The sequence below is a fragment of the Hippichthys cyanospilos genome, chromosome 4 (genome assembly GCF_059441005.1).
Source record: "Hippichthys cyanospilos isolate Australia breed blue-spotted pipefish chromosome 4, RoL_Hcya_1.0, whole genome shotgun sequence".
Lineage (NCBI taxonomy): Eukaryota > Metazoa > Chordata > Actinopteri > Syngnathiformes > Syngnathidae > Hippichthys > Hippichthys cyanospilos.
Window position 1 is genome coordinate 24675998 of NC_142372.1, and position 18548 is coordinate 24694545.

An 18548-nucleotide genomic window follows, 5' to 3' on the forward strand; every position below is an offset into this window, starting at 1 on the left:
ATTCCAATCATAGCCATGCAAACAACGTCAACCACCTCCCTATCCTCACAGGTTCCTGTCCATCGCTTCATGGCACTAATTCCTGCATACTGTACATCCCCTTTTGCTGGAAATCAAAGCCACTTCCCAGGACAATGAAGACTTGGCCAGAGGGGGCTCTTGCTTAGTTGCAGGACTCTTGAGGACACAAATTGGGATGTATTTGACAACCACTATTTCGGGAGTATAAACACTGTTCTCTCATACATTTGAAACTGTCCAGACATTGTAATGGTCAAAAAACACATCCGGTTTTCCCAACTCAGTAATCCTGGATGAACAGCAATATCCACAGTCTCCTCGAACTCTGTACCACCACCTTCAGGTCTGGGATCAAAACCCAGTACAGTGAGGCTAGAGCCAACCTGAAAAGGAAAAGGCATCCAAGAGGTTAAGGCAACCTACAAAAGGAAGGTTTCTCTGGAAAGATGTAGCAAGGCATAAAACACACCATAAATAACAATGACAACAATCCTTTATCTGTGACACAGACGCTTGCTGAGATGAGTAAATTAACCATTTCTTCGACCATCTCAAAGCTGCTTGGACCACAACATGCAGTTCAATCCCACCAGCTGCCAACCACAGCACTCTGACACTCCAGGATCATGAGGTGAGACAGGTGCTGAAAAGAGACAACCCCAGAAAAGCTGCTGGCCCTAATTAAACACCAGGAGAGGATCTCGTTCCCTGAGAGCGATACCGACCGTCTGACTGGGGTTTTCCCAAACATCTTCAACTGCTCCCTGTCACAAGCCAGTGTCCTTTCCTGTCTAAAAATACCAACAGGCATCCCAAATAGCATTGATTGGCAATCTTCAGAGACCATGCGCTTACCATACTCACGCCCATCAATACAAAATACAATGAAAAACTAGTTGCATGGCACATCAAAGCAAACCTGCCTCCCACACTCGACCCTCACCAGTTTGCATACAGAGCAAACAGATCCACCAAGGACACCATCACCATAGCTCTTCACAATGTGCGGAGACACCTGGAACACCCGGGCAACGACAAAAGGATGCTAGTCATCGAATACAGCTCAGCAGTCAATACCATCACCCCAAACCAAACTCGCCCTCTTCAACATGTCCCCTTCTATCTGCAGGTCGATTTAGATTGATTTAGACTGTCCGCAAATGATCAAATTCACCCTACCCCAATCCCCAATCATGACACTCAGCACTGGCTCACCGTACACCCACCTACGTACGATGGCACACCAAGCCACTTCTCCAACCCCATCATGAAATTTGGCCTATGACACCGAGGTCAGGAAATATCACAGTATAACCGTATTGAAATTACAGCTCTAAAAATAGGTTTTTAAAAATCTTGTCGCTTTACAGTCATTTTGCTACATTATAAAACATTTCATTTTCAAACAAAAAACATAATACAACATTTGTTACAATAACAAACATTTATCATGCTACATTAAAACAAGTATGTAGATAAAATCAAACTAACCTTCAGCGAAAAAGATTTTGCTCACCAATGAAAGTATCCTGTACATTAATTCTCTCTGATTGAACACATCTACAACACTTTGAACACAAATTAAACTGAAAAATGCATATACATATACAGAATATACATATACAAATATACAGCACAATATTAAAAAAAAAAATCAATTCGAATAAAACCACCATCGAGTGATGGTAGTTTAATCAGTCATGAAGAAATCAATCAATTCAACTACTATGTGTATTAATTTACACTTCCAGTACCAAGTGTTATTGGAAAAGGCAACCTTTAGAGCAGGTTCCCAAACTTTTTGGAGTCAGGGACCCCTTTTAGAAAGCAAATTGTCAGGCGCCCCCCCATCGTAAATGTTTGCAAAAACAAAACAAAACAAAACAAAACAAATAATTTCATCAAACATAAGTTCCCTTTTTATTCACCAACAGAATCAAATTGACAACAAGTATATGTGTTACTTTTCAGCTATACTGAAGTTAGAAAAATAAAAATTGCAAATGACATGGCTCCTTATAACAAACCGGGTCAATTTCCTGCCAATTATTTAGTCGCTCATACATACGTCTATACATGTGTCACCCCTTACGCACTAGAATGCTGGTCTGACATTGGTCGGCGTCATGACGCCCTAAGATGATGGCCTGCTATTGGTTGGCATCACGTAAGCACTAAGATGCTGGTCTGCGATTGGTCGGTGTCACGGTTTCAAAATGGTGGGACGTTAAAGCCTTGTTCGCCTGTGAGTGCTTACAAAAACGTGTTTATAGCGCATTTCAATGCTTAATTCGAACTTGAATTGGTTAGCCATGGGTCCCAAGATTGCTAGTGATGTCAAACAGAGAAGTAAGAAGTTGATTTACATGGAAACGACGCAGGCAATAATCAAGAAATACGCAGAAGGCTAAGCTATGCTAGGCTACCCTCACTATGGAATATGGCCATCACATCACTGAAAGGTAAATAAATCCTTTCTATATTTTTTATTTATGATGTTTATTAATTGTATACATGTATATTATTTGTAAGTAGCACATACTATACTATTTTGATACCAATTTTTAATATGTATATAAAATTTTTATGTTTTTACCTGGGGTTTTACACGCATTAGCTGATTAACATAGGTTTGGATTGCCCACCATACAACGAATTCGCGTTACAATCCCAACCGCGGAATGGATTAATTTCGTAAATCAGGGGCCATCCAGTGGTCACAGTTATCACTCCAATGCTCAATTGGCTTTAAATTATATTCTAGTGTTACATGCTCAACCAATTATTAGTATTGCCTATGTTTAGCATAGAAAAAAAATCCTGATGATGGACAAATGACAGAATCCATTGAATCCCTTGTGTTCTCAGTAGGCTGCAGATATGATGGGATTTATTCATCATATTGATGTTTTACGAATTTTTATTCATCGTATTGATATTTTACTAATTCATTAAGGCAAGGAACAAAGAAAGCCCAATAAGAAGAATTATAATAAAAGTTACTTATCACTAAATAATACAAGTTCAATTGCAAACTACTAGTAATACAGCATAACTAAATCAGGCCGAGAGTAAGCAGGAAAAACAAACTGAATAATCAAAACTTTTGAACAAATCTGGCATTTCAAAATTCACTTGATATGTATACCACGTAGGACGACAAAAAAAGCTTGACTGATTTTTCACAGACTTTAGGTTGATGATACGTTCTATGAAAGTCTTTGTATATGGTTTGATATGGCAAAAAAAAATCAACCCTATCTGTCAGGTTCATGTGACAATTGTTTTTAACATCTTTTTTGTTTCAAAGGGAACAATCCCGCTGCCGCATTTGATAAGATTCTACCTTTTTTACGTGCCGTGTCCTCAGGGTCCAGATTCCGGCTCACTGTTACCACCTTGATCAAGAGGCGGTTCCCACCCTGGCGTATCATGTTGACCACCTGTCTGTGGCCCACCTTCACTACGTTCTCCTGATTCACCTGTACACACAAACATGTAGACACACACACGCACAAACCATATGAATATTTAGTATCAGGGGTTTAGTAAAAACTTTTCTGACAGAGAAAAATAATTGAAATGATTTGTGGAGACTGTTATAGTTGCAAATAAATGACAATCAATCAATGGCAGTTTTTTGGACCTAAAATAGATTCGACCTGCTCCTTTGCCTCTGTGTGTGTGTTTTTGGTGTATTCTGTACTTCGGTATGTGCACAAGGGTGCACATGTTCTCCCTAACCCTTGTGTGATATTTTATCCAACTTTACATCATCATTTTGTTGATCTTTACATCAAAAGCATTTCAAATCAAAGGGAAAGCATTGAAAGAAGACACACTGGAGCTGAGATTACACTTGGATGGTGAAAACATGTCAAAGTTCAACATGGCATGACCAATTAGTTCTCACACTATCAGGTGTTCCATCCCTTGGCTGAAACACTACGAAAATAAACGACACCAAAAAAAAAAAGCCGAAATACAAAAATGTGTTCGCATCCATTAAGTAATACATCAAAATATCAATCAATCAATTAAACAAGGTAGGATAGGAGACGCTATCTAAGTATTGATTTTGAGTTTGAACTGCAATTTTACTCTGCAGTACTCTGTTAATCTTACGTTAAAAATCTGACACTGCTGTACGCTGGCAGTTGAAAAAAATCAAACAAAAGACAGACATAACTACAATAGACAGGTACAGTGTCCACATTACAGCAGACGCTGCACCAATTCGCCTGTCGATCTCCCGTTCCATCCTACCCTCACCCGTGAACAAGATACCCCAAGATACTTGAACTCCTTCACATGGGGCAAATCCTCATCCCCGACTCCATCCTTTTCCGACTTTACAAAAGGGGACCACCAACCCAGGCTGCTAATACAGAGGTGCTGTCCCCAATGTCCACGCTGTGTTGCAGAGGCGTGTCAGCCAGGACAGCCCCACGATATCCAGAGCCTTTAGAAACTCCGGGTGGATCTCATTCACCCCCGGGGCTTTGTCACCAAGGAGTTCTTTGACCACCTCTGTGACTTCAACCCCAGAGATTGGAGAGGCCACCGCAGAACTTCCAGACTTTGCTTCCTCAGAGATAGACGTGTCGGTGGAATTGAGGAGGTCTTCGAAGTGCTCTGCCCGGCGATTCCTGACATCCTGAGTTTAGGTCCGCAGGGGCCCATCCCCTACAGTTTTTGATGGAGCACTGCCTTCCCCTCCTGAGACTCTGGTTGCTGGAACAGAATTTCCTCAAAGCTGTCTCATCATTAGAGGTCGAGGTGATGTCTAATGAAATTGTTAATTATAATCACGTGAGATCAGTGTGAAAATATGATCATAATTTCATATTTTAGCCATAGAAATTCAGGGTTGATGTACTCCTCCGTACACTCATTTGTCCGCTCTAGTCTAGCCCTCCATTTCTGTAGTATTTAATACGATAATATCTATAATAATATGGATAGCAAAAGAGGAGGATGATAGAAATGTCAGTGAAAAGATGGCATAAAAAAGGATTTCAGAGAAAGACAGGGAAATCCCTGGGTTTTAATCTCATATGGTATTGGGATCACGCATCATCAGGACAGGGATTTTATTAATTAGAAACACCACAACAGCTGTTTCACAATGACCTCCTCCACACAAACACATGCATACACGCATGCACGCACACATTTACTTTGCATAGGGGTTGGATTACGTAATATACCATCTTCCTCCACCCTATTATACAACAGTGATTGCTACGTATTCAGACATACAGTACACGCTTACATGGACACACACAAAAAAAAACCCTTTCTCTTACTAAACTTGAAATGCTTCTGTATCCTCTTTGTATGAAACAACTGGGACTTAAAGAATAACACATTTCCAAAGTTAATGACCTACTTTACGTCTCATTTTAAGTGTACTACATCCCTGGATGTATATCTGTTGCATTATGGCCCAATAACGTTAATAAAATGTATTTATTAAGTTCTTGAACATATAATAGGCACATTTCAAAACTTGAAAATGATAAGAAAAAAAAATTGTGATTTTGTCCAAGGTATGGCTTTTCCTTTGAAGTGTGATAACTAAGTAATTTCTGAATATTTTTTTCCCTTTCAACCACTCAAAATGTTCAGTGGCATGATACCTATCTACACATATATGGTATTTTTTGTTTTTTTTTCAGTGCAACCTTTGGACAATAATAGCAGCATTATTCTAATAGTAAAACTAACTATGCTGTATGTCTAATTTGAATAATTCATTTTACATAGTTAGAGGCCCAAATAAGTCCATAAATCATAACAAAATAATTTTTTATGCATGCCCAGTTTTTACACAATGGCAGTTTTCTGAATCAAACTAAATTCTTGTGATTTAGTCCAAAGTATGGCTTTTCCTTTGAAGTGTGTAAACTATGTTATTTCTGAATATTTTTTCACTTTCAACCACTCAAAATGTTCATTGGCATTATGCCTATCTATACATATATAGTTTTTATTTTTTTAAATATTTTTTTAATGCCCCCTATGGACAATAATAGCAGTATCATTCTAATAGCGAAACTCACGTTGCTTTTATATATATATATATATATATATATATATATATATATATATATATATATATATATATATATTTTTTTTTTTTTTTTTTTTTTTCCACACTATAATGTGCACCTAAAAGTCTTAATTTTTAAAAAAGCTGATGGCGCGCCTTTTATATGGATCAATATTGAGATTGGGATTCATAGATGGGGAATGAACTGATAAAGTAAGCTTTACCTGTTCCTTTGTGTGTTTCTTTTTGAACAAGGTTGGTCATATTGACATTTAGTTATTATGCTATTGAGAGTTTAGAGTTTTTATTTGAGTTATAATTCTTATTACTTTGAGTATTACTATATTGTGATTGAAAAAGTTTTAAAATATGTCATTAATTGAGGGGCCGCCTTTTAATCCACGCGCCTTATAGTGCGGAAAATATGGTGTGTGTATATATGTATATATATATATATATATATATATATATATATATATATATATATATATATATATATCAGAATCGCCTCTATTGTCATTGTATAGCATACAACGAAATTTGGGTGCTACTCCTTAGTGCATTTCGTTAAAAAACAGAATAAATAGAGTAAAATATAACAGTATATAAATACAATGTTTAAAACACACACAACAACAGCATATGTAGTGGTAGTTTGGTCTGAGGCTTTTCTCGCACGCAGTACACATATTGCACATGGATGAATGGCTCAGATAATGCTCATTATTGCACAAGTGAAGAAAGTGAGTATGGTTTAAAATGCAGTACTTGATTATATTCCGTGATTATTTATTGCAGTAATAGCTCTAGGAAAAAAAACTGTCTCTAAATCTGCTTGTCCGGGTTTTGTGTGCTCTGTAACGGCGGCCTGAGGGTAACAAGATAAACAGGTGGTTTTTATGCCTGCCCAGTTTTTACACAATGACAGTTTCTGAATCAAACTAAATTCTTGTGATTTTGTCAATATTTTTCACTTTCAACCAATCAAAATGTTCAGTGGCATCAGAACTATCTTTACATATATCGTTTGTTTTTTTGTTATGATGCCCCCTGTGGACAATAATAGGAGTATTATGCTAACAGCAATACTAACTATGCTATATAGGCTTTATATAAATCAAACTAAAATATTTTACGTGACATAATTACATCCTTGGATAAGTCATAGTCATAACAATTGATATTTTTTAGAAAAAGAAGGTGAAAACATGACACTTACTGATTTGATGACAGAATTTATGGCTAACAATATGCAGAATTCATGAACACAAAACACCGGTTACTGAAATGAAGGACTACTACTATCTTAACACAACACCCCCCCCCCCCCCCCCCCCTTCCAGCCAGAAAATGTCATTATTACAAGAATTTAGTGCGAATCTCCCCAACCTGTTTACAATAAGTTAGAAATTGCAGCATAGTGCCATTTTGAACTTCCACATGTTTTTACTATGTAAATATAAAAAGAATATAAATATTATCTCCCTAGTGTATTTTTTCCAATGTTTTTTCTTTGATGAAACACAGAAAAAAACAAAAAAATCCAGAATATGGACAAATTACGCTGAAGGGTTAAAAAAGGACAATAAATAGACATGTTTGACCAAACATGATGAATAATCGTGATTGCAATATTGACCAAAATAACCGTCATTATTATTTTGGCCAAAATCATGCAGCCCAAATATACTGTATCTATGGAAAATACATATTAACAATGGGAAGTTTGCCCTCAACTGGAGAATCATATAATAAAGAACCAGTAGACCACACTATCCATTTTATTTCTACCAGTATTGTTCAACATGACAATGAAGTTCAGATATAATCTGCGCTGATGTGCAGTAAGAAGTTGCACATACAGTATCGGACATAAATGCTTAGCGGGCTTAATTTTTTTTGTATAGTGCTTTTCTATTTTGATGGTACTCAAAGCTAAAATTACACAGTGATTAATGTAATGTAACATACTGTCAAGAAAATAAAAACAGCTCATTCCAGTGAGTGTTGTGAATTTTGTTCAATGACACTTCAATAGGGGATCACAGCAGCTGGTTAGATGACCACTCAAGCCACACCAGCCACTTATCTGGCATGAGGGACAGAGCACAGGAAGACCATGCAAATTTAGAATTATACATTAAATGAGGGTTTCCAAAACATTTCCGGCTCAGAAGGCCTAAATTAGAAATCTTTTTCTTGACTTGTATGCAACCTTACAGATATGAAGATTGCATACTGTGCATAGAAACTATTTGCTGAGCTCCTGTGTGCCTGCTTGGTACTAAATAAAGTAATGTAATGTACGGTACAGCATTTTAGTGACAATCAGAAACCAAAACTAAAAAATATTGAGACCACCTTGCTCTGAAGCAACATTATAAAGCGATCCAACACACAGTACTGTTTACAGTATGTGCAGTGTACAGTGATCCCTTATTTTCACCGTTAATGGGGACCAGACCCCACTACACATACTTTACACATTTTAAGACAAATATTACTGCAGTACACATATTTACTTGAATCTTAAATTATTAAACCTTATACAGTAACTGTGCTGTTATCCTTTCCCTTGCCATCCATTTGGCTGTCATCTCACGGAGAGCCGTGTTTATATTAGTGGTGCTCGGAGATCTAATTAGAGTGAAGCCTGTAGCTGACCAAACAGGATAACAATCCGAGTTCACATTTATTACAAAAGAAATCTAGGTAAGAAATTTATAACGTTCTGCTGCAGTGCTGTTTTCCTCTCTCCCTTTGCTCCTTTCAGCGTGTATGAGTTTTATGAGGGAGATGGGCATTCCTACAAGACAGGTGACTGGCTCCAGGCGCGACGAGTGCCTGATGCAAGTGCATTTATAGTTAACTCATGTCTGGCATGCAGGACCTTCACAGCATGTCTCTCCGCAAATTAATAATAAATAAAAAAAAATTCCTGCAATACGATACGGGAGGCGCGAAGTAGCGAGGGATCACTGTACTATTATTTGGTACGGTAGTTGTTTTCTATAATGTGATTAAGTAGCTAGAAAAGTGGCAAATGGAGGCCTTCCCAATCTGGATGAGTTATGAGGTCCCTCATGTTTAAATTCTTCTTCCAACTGGATGTGTCCAGACATCCTGCGGCTTAAATAGGTGAGTCACCAGCTCCTTTGGATGGAGAGGAGAAGTGACACTACTCCGAGTTTCTTTATTTGATGTCCACACTGTTTATGCCAGTTGAGCTCTTCATCGCATTCTCCTTTATGAACAGAGATTTGGCCCTTCTATATCTCTTTGGTCTGTTGTACCTGTATTGGTGATGTCTCACCAGTGCTCACTAGTAAACCTTTTTTATCACCACGGACGGACAAGTCTGTATTGTGGACCAGTGGTTCGGTTTGAATATGCTTGAAAGTGAGCTCACCATTAATTACTGACAAATAATTGTCAGTAACAAACTAAAAAAATGCTATTCATTTCACTACGAAAAGTTAAATGAGTACTTTTCAATGCAAAACCTTTGCATATGCTCGCATATACCGAAGGGAAATATCAGGCACAAATGAAAATGCTCACGAGCTATATGCCTACAAGGCAGCACTATATAACATGCTGAAGATAAGAACTAACATTAGCTAGCATGCAACTTCACAAGTTGTTGGATCAACAAACAAATTTTGGGCATATCATCAGGAATGACAACATCCTTACAAAGAAAGTACAATTTATAGACTCTTGTGGGCCAGATTTCACAGAGGGACAAAATGTGTGTGTCACCGACTGACTGCGCTCAATCCAAGCCATGCCCACCCTCCTCACTACAAAATGTACGTAAAATCAACAGTGACCAGAGGCGGCACCAAAAACCAAAGATTAAGCCAAATAAAGCACAAATGAACGACCTGTTAAAGTTTAAACTAAATCTGTTCCAAAACATCATTATTTTAGGTACAGACCTGATACCAGTTGAGCCACAAACCAGTACCGGGCCGTGGACCAGCAGTTGGGGACCTCTAATTTTGGGCATCATTTCAATCTCATTCTAAAGGGAAGAATATTATCTGCTGGAATCATCAGACCAGGCGTCAATGGTTCCTATTTTCCCTATTCAGAAGTTATTAAAAGCCATGCAGGTGAATTTCTGCCTCGAGCAGACAAGCATCTAAGTGAAAGGCGATGAATTATTATCAGGCTGCAACTGGCTGGTCACCAGATCAGAGCAAAGCCATCATTTGCCAAAAACCCAAAAGGATTCACCCAAGAAAATGCAGACGAAAGTATATATTCATGATAATATATGTTAACTATGTGGTTTGGCCACACATACCAGGGGCCCACTGAATCATTTTGCCTGTGTCTCATTGTGTCTTCGAGACGGCCAATCATTGTCAAGCCTAGCTGCCACATTATGGATTGTGAAATGCTGTTCAACAAAATACTACAGATGACTTGCTCACAGATGCATTTTCATAAATTGGTAGTTCATTAACTTTTAGCAGGTTTACAAAATTTCAAACTTGATGATGTCTGGAGTCTATTCTGGAGACACTCCATCAATTTCAACTATCAGATTTTGAATCAATCTAAAGAAAAGGTTTCCATAATATGCCCCCACCTAAGGACAACTTGGAGCAGGGGCGCCCAATGAGACCATAACGGTCGACCACCTCGTTGGTCACCTGCAGTACATCACACTACAAAAAAAAAAGGAAAAGAAAAAGAAAAAAAAACAGCCAAATAAAATAATGGCATTCGAGAGAGAAAAAAAAACAAACAAACACAGGATTGTTCACATTGAATGTTGCTCACTCTGGGAGTAAAGATGATCAAATTGTAGACAATTGTCACAAATTGCTTCCGGGTGGAACTTCGAACTAAAAGCTTACCAAGGACATCTGTGTCATACAGTATTTGATATCCTATATTTTTCTCACAATATTTGTCTGTTTTATGATAATACAGTGGTTTGACAAGACAGCACATTCTCCTGTATAAATGCCTGGTAAATATGTCTATCCTGCCTGGGTCATTTTACTCTTCCCTGCCTGAAATGAGAACAGACGAGGATTGCAAGCCTAACTTAGCTTAAGCCTTAGAGTCAGACTTGGTCTCTCACTGCACTTGGACAAACCTACACACATGAGTGACACTGCCAAGATGTGTATTTTCATGCGTATGGTGTTTACTAAATTGTGATTAAAAAAATCTCTCAACTTTATGTCAGGTGAACAAACAAACTTATCATCTCAGCTGGAATGAATGACTGAACTAATGGAGGAAGTAAACTCTCTGAAAGACTTGCTTGTGGAAAAGGACAAAAAGATTATTGAACTAGAGCAAATGGAGGACGGTCTGGAACAATACACATACAAAGATAAGCTGATATTAACGGATCTACAAACAAAGAAAGACAGACAAAGACAGTTTGCAAACTCTGCAAAAAAAAAAAAAAAAAAAGCCATACACCGCATTTAACACGAAATGTAAGCAAAGGCATTTGCGGTCCTACCAGCAAAACTTGAAGCTAGCCAGTTCTTTAAAAGTGCGTTCTAACAAGCAAGCAACAATAAGAAATGCCTTTGCATTGCCACTGGACCCATCAAGTGCGAGAGCTACCAAAACAACACGGGATATGTATGTATAGTACATTGTGCTCGCTATGAAGTCATTTTCAACAGTAGAAGGCAGTGGATTTTGGCGGAATTCACACTGTTAACCACGGTATGAGATCCCGACACGACATCATTTTAGTTGCACAGTAGTTCCAACACTTTACATAAAAACAAAAGTGGGGATAATTGCTGACATGAAAGATGCAAGTAACTTTGCCATCACGACTGATTCCTTTGCTTGCTGCTATTTCAAAACTGCACCTTTCCATCCTTGTGACATCAGTTAGGAGTGAGCATGTCTTTTCCACAGCAGGTGGAATAGTTACAGCCCAAAGAGCACAGTGGGGCACTTAAAATGTGGACATGCTTGTACTTCTAAAAAACAAAATGAGCATTTAAAATTAATCAAATGTAAGTTTGCTGCACCACGGGTGGACTTGTTGTGTTGCCCAGAAGTAAAATCAGTACTGTAGTTACTCACTATTGTAGTAACTATTTACATTTTTTTTTTTTGTTTGTTTTTAATGTTTGGCACTTTAATCCCAGCGTATCAACAGCGTAAACAGGGGACGAAAAATCTCAGTATTCCACCTCGCAACATGAAAAAAATGTAAGACATGGATGCTGTAACCCGGGGGTCCACTGTACTGGCCTTAATTCGTAAGGAATAGCCAGTCAACTATTGGTAGGTCAAGCCTGATCAAAGTCAATATAGACAATATCCAGCTCACACCATGAAACCCAAATAATATATTTAAAACGTTATTGTCTTCTCCACTTAAAAACTTCACCTGCCCCTCCTCTCTCTCTCTCGCTCTCTCTATCTCTCTGTGTCTCTCTCTCATGCTTGCTTTATCGACAGGGAAGTATTATCAGCTGAATTTGCTACACGTGAATAAATGACCATAATAATCCGCCATGTGCGCATTGTTTATTTTTGGTGAATAGAATACCAATGAATTACCATACAAAGTAGTATTTTTTTATTTGTGAAATTTTTACTAGGGCACAGCAGATCTGCATTTGATTATTTTATTAAGTGTTTTAATTTGATTACGTGGTAAAGCGTTTTGAGACCATACACCATGGTGAATTTGCACTTTAACCCCTGGGGGAAATGGGCTTTTAGGTGTTTTTGATGAGTGATATCAAAGGAAAAGCATACAAAAAGCCACTAAGTTGCAGGAAAACTGAGAAGTATGCTGCTCAAAAAAGGAAGTTTGAACAAGGAAATGAGGCAGGACCGAACCGGGAGCAATACTGGACAAAGTGTCACCGGCAGGTGGAACAAATTAAACGAGAGCGTAGACAATAAAGGCAGACGCGAGTGGAATAGAAACATGAACAAAGCCCAACAAACAACCAAACCCAACCAAACACGACAACTGAATATGAATGACATCAAATGACAAAAACATATTAACTCACCCAAAACGGCTGTCCCCAAGTTATTTCAGTACAAAATCCATTCTTCTCTTTTTTTCCTCAGAAAGACTTTCATGACTTGCTTGTAGAGTTTGTCTTTGCTTTCACTCCCAATAATAAATCCTTCTGTATCGACATGGACACCAATGCTAAAAGACGGGTTGGTCCAATTTCCGTTTTGCTCTTCTTCAGCCATTTTAAGTTAAAAAAAAAAAAAAGTTACATCACGTTCTACGTGAGGTTTCTTGAAGGCGTTTTTATGGCTCGATTGGTTATTGCAGCTGTCTAACAAAAATATGGGCCCGTACACAATATGTCATTTCACACTGCACAGAAGCCTTCAACTGTTTAAGTGAATGCCCAGCGCCTCCGGGCTCAGGCAGACATGAAGTCTGCCATGAAGTCTGCCTGGCGACACACATTACCTGAATTCTAATTGGCTAAAAACTCTACACTCAAACTGCAGCACTGAGGAGGAGTGTAACAATATGGATATAATATGACAAGAAAATAACAGAATATGGAGAATAATTTAAAAAAGTATATATATATATATATATATATATATATATATATATATATATATATATATATATATATATATATATATATATATATATATATATTTAGATATGAATATTACAAAAATGAATTTAAAATGAAATTGACTTTTATTATAATTATGATAATGTCAGGTTATATTAGCCCAGGAGAGATGGCTTTGCTGGCCCTGATTGACTCACGCCACAGATACAGTTGCTCTTTGGAGATACCACTGTGTAGAATGACAATTCTATCTAACTTGTAATAGCACACAAGCAACACTTTGTTGGTCACTATGGGATGGTCAGTGCTTTGAAGAGGACTATGAAGTCTTCAAACTATTGCAGTCAAACTTCATGACTTCTGGTAGAAGTATCAACTACTCCAAATCCAACCCAAAATATTACATCCTGCAGATCCAAATGAATCCATCCCATAGCTCTCAATCCTCCTGCACCAAGCGCTCTGTGTCCTTTTTGATGCTATGAACTCACATGTTAACCACACTTTCAACTCTACATCCCAAGCATCTCAGCTAGGCATTACTCTTAAAAGCTGCATTATCAGTGTGTCCACAGTGACGCATAGCATGTTCAAGGTTGCTAAGCAACAGTTGCTGTGTGATACTGCTGGAGGTGGGAGTGGTGCTGAGGTTTTGATCACTGTTTGGAGGGGTGGATCATCATAACAAGACATCATTAATCAGGAATGAATTAGATTCTGTTTTGTTGTTTTTTTTTTGTCAATGGATATATTACCTACCTACAAATTTGCTTGTCCTAAGAGTGAAGCCAACTTAAACGGTCTTGGGCTCATGCCGCATTTCAACGGTGCCCTATGTTGGGCTTGATTTAAAAATAAACAGCAGCTCCCAGAGCACAGCAGGTTCAGGCATGCTGCTCTTTATGTGCTGTGCTGATCAATTCATTATTTATAGGAAGTGATTCTGCCACTCTGTTATTTTAAGACTGTACGACGGGTGTATGAAAAGTTTTAGGTATTGTCTATAACAGGGGTTCTTGAACTTTTTGGATTCAGGGGCCCCTTTTAAAAAGCATATTTTCCAAGGACCCCCATTACAAATGTTTGCGGGAAATAAAACCTAAACATCCCAGTCAAAAATGAAGTACCCTCTTTTCATTCATCTCCACAGTATAGCTTTTTTAGAAATTAAAAAAAAAAAAAATCCTCGATTTACTGAGGGCGCGATAGGGAAGGTGCAAAATAGCAAGGGATCGCTGCACAGTAAAACCTTGAGTTTTCCTTTGACAAATTTCTCCATAGTATAAATAAAAGACTAGTGAGAGTGATGACAAAACGTAACCAACTTTACTAATACATGAAGTACATCAGCGCGTCATGCATCAGCGCTGCTGGTCAGAAAGTAGCAAAACATGTTGACTCTACATTGTTGCTAACCACTTCTTGTATCACCTGCTGACCCCACACCAAAACAAGGAAGCATGATTGAAATATTTTATTTTTTTTTACAGCTACTGTACATTTCAACGGATACAGTTAGTAAACAAAGAAACAAAAAAAAATCGATTCTCACGATCCGTGGTAATAAGTAGTTATTGGGCATCCCTACACTTCACAACTGGTTCCCTCGCTTCTGTGAAGTGAGTGGGAACGGTTGTTTGTCTCATTATCATTGAGTAGAGGCCAGTCCAGGGTACAGTCCACCCTTTCCTTAAGATCAGCTAGGATATACCCCAGATAAGCCATAATCTGATTCCCAATGAATACAATCTATTTTATGTTTAAACAAAATATTGAACATTAAGAAATGTCTTGCTCATGACAGATGAGAGTATTAATAGTTTTTAAAACCTTGACCTGGGGGGGCGGCAAATATCATATATTTTAGTAACTAACCCGACAGATTACTCAGTAAAACTGAAGTATCCAACACAAACTTCAGTTTACCACAATGTATGCAATTCAACAGAAGCAGGAAGTGAGGAAATATTTTGCATTAATAGTCCATCAATGTAAAAAGTAAAAGATCAAGCACACATTAAATTGCTTTATTTGAACACATAAAGGAGTGGAAGAGATAACAAAATCAAAATTGTGATGTGCTCTCGGATTAAATCATGGTTAGACTGGTGCCAGATATTGATCGTTTTCGACAACATACCATCGCAACACATTTAACTCATGTAATCCTCATATAATCCCAAACACATATTTTAGGGTTTTTTTGAGAGTCCACACATTTTTTTATACAGTAAACATATAAATATGTATAACCCCCTTCATGAGCCGTCACCATACAGTGTCAGAGGGGTTTGCGTGTCCTAGTGACCCTAGGAGCTAAGATGTCAGCAGTCCCCAAATCTGCAGGGGCACCTCAATGCTCACGTGAGCAATTAAAAAAAGTGAGATCTGACCTGAGATATTTACAGATTTTGGAACTCGGTGGCTTTAGACAATGTCAAAAAAGAAATTGACTTGTTGAGATCAAAGTGATGAGATAACAGCTACTGTAAATTTCAAGATGTCGTTGGGCGCGCAGTTGGAGACAGCCTTGCAACCCCAATTGTGACTCTGTGTGTGACCCGCCCAATTTCTCAAGTTATGACACAAGGTCAGGAGGGTGCTCTTAAAATACTGCATTTTTAAGGGGATATACTGTAGATCAGGGTTTCTCAAACTTTTTGGAGTGAGGGACCCCTTTTAGAAAGCAAATTATACCCGTTGCAAATGTTTGTGAAAAAAAAAACAAACATTTAAGACAGACATAATTGGCCTTTTTATTCAGCATCATATTTAATTTGACAACAAGTATATTTGCAACTTGGCTCAGAAAATAAAAATTGAAAATTGCATGCCTCCTTATAACAAACCGGGATAATTTGCCCCCAAAAGGTAGCTGCCAATTATGTAGTCAAAAACAACATTATAAAATAAAATGCCGGTTTAGCTTTGCTAGCTTCATCGCCTTGTTAGAAATTAATTGTAGACACAGAACACATTTCAACAAATTTAAAAATTATTACATTTTTTAAAGCATGTTAAACAGGTTTAATTGATTGATTTATTGAAGTCATGAATGATTTCACAATTTTAATATAAAATAAAATGAAATGAATACAAATATGTTACAATTTTTTATATGAATAACCCAACGTTCTCTCCTTCCTAGTGTGTAACTGTTCTTTATTTAGTTGTGTCTGTAGTACAGTTCTCACTGATTTATATTGTAAAACTGTAAAGAAAAGAAAATACACCAAACATAACTCCCATATGCACACATTATATATCTTACTAAATGTATACAAATAGCGTAGAGTTAATCAATCATAAAACTGGACTACAAATGATATACCTTTCAATACAGAATGGAAATTAGATGAAATCCCAGTATGATTATCAATGCAAAATATTTAATAATTTATATATGCTAACATTTATCGAAAGGAAATACTTAGCACAAAACAAAATGCGAACAAGCTAAACAGATACAACGCAACACTACTGAAACACTACTGCTGCTAACATGCTGAAGATAAAAACTAAGATTAGCTAGCATGCCATCGACAAGTCGGACCAACAAACGACTAATTATGGGCTTATTAGCATAAATGACAACATTCCAATGCTGAAAACAGCACACAGACATTAGTGGGCCAGATCTCATAAAGAGAAGGAACAACGCATTCGCACTGACGGCAACTGTTCCCACCACAAAATGCACTATCAATAGCGGCCAGAGGTGGCACCAAAAAACATAGACAAAGCCAACCAAGGCACAAATCTGTAACTGTTAAAAGATAAACTAAATCAGTTCTAAAACACACAAATCATTTCACGGACCCCTGCAGTCCAGCCCCCTTTGAGAACCGGTCTCGTGAATGATAATTCATTAAATTAATTCCGACAAAAATTTAGAAAATCGAAATGATTAAAATACAATATAGACTGCCTGTCTAAGAAATAAGGGCTCCATTAGGTAAAAGATGTGAATGTCTGTGTGGGCAGACCAAAAATGCATGCAAACAATCTCCTGACAAACTACATCAGGCAATGAAAGCTTGGTGCTTCTGTAGAGCTCTGAATCATGCATGTACCTGGATGTTCTGCTAATGTGTAGTACACACACACACACACACACACACACACACGCACACACGCACACATGCACGCGCACAGAGGAAATTGGATGGCAACTGACAAGATCAGTACATTAACAAAATACAATTTGAGCAGTGGATCTCAAAGTGGGGTCCGTGGCCTGACTGCCGGGGCCCCATGAAAGAATTTGGTTTATTAATAAAAGATATATATTTGTGTTAACTTTATTTGATATTAAATTGTAAATGTATTCATGACTCTTCAATAAAGCAATCACTTCAACCAATTTAATATATTTTTAAAAATGTAATAATTGAAATTGAAATTTGTCATAGACCCTCGTAATCAAGATCATCATCAAGGACCTCTGCTAAATACTTAGCTATGGATGTGTTTTGTAAGACCGTCCACTTCATCTAGTGAGGACAAGACAAAAGGAAAGCTGTCTCAACAACCAAAAAAAAAAAAAAAAAAGGACTACAGCAAAATTATTGATAACAACGATGGTTGACCAAAATACGATTTGTGTTTACAAGTGCTTTCTAACAAGGAGATGAAACCCAAAGATAAAGCGGCACCTCACCAGAAAGCACCTGGAGTTTAAAACCAAAGCTAAGGACTTTTTTCAACTAAATGTTTTTTTTTCTGATTTGTTTTGTTTCTGTAGACATTTGCAATGGGGGACCTTGCAAAATTTGCTTTCCTAAAAGGGTTCCCTGACTTCAAAAAAATTGAGAACCCCTGTTCGAGAGAGCATGCTCTCCACTCTATGGTACTGATAAAGGAGCACAATTGTGTAAAAACAATCGACCATGGTAGCTCAAAAC

At 37.6% G+C, this 18548-nt stretch overlaps 1 protein-coding gene across 2 annotated transcripts in view; it reads right to left on the reverse strand.

Moving 5' to 3' along the window:
• The window catches only part of LOC148425129 (SH3 and multiple ankyrin repeat domains protein 2-like), a 211225-nt gene that overhangs the window by 33789 nt on the left and 158888 nt on the right, over positions 1 to 18548 (reverse strand). For both annotated transcript variants that reach the window (XM_088412771.1, XM_088412772.1), the window contains one exon: positions 3368 to 3503. In XM_088412771.1, coding sequence (XP_088268897.1) covers positions 3368 to 3503 — 136 coding nt within the window. The remainder of the gene's footprint in view (positions 1 to 3367; positions 3504 to 18548) is intronic.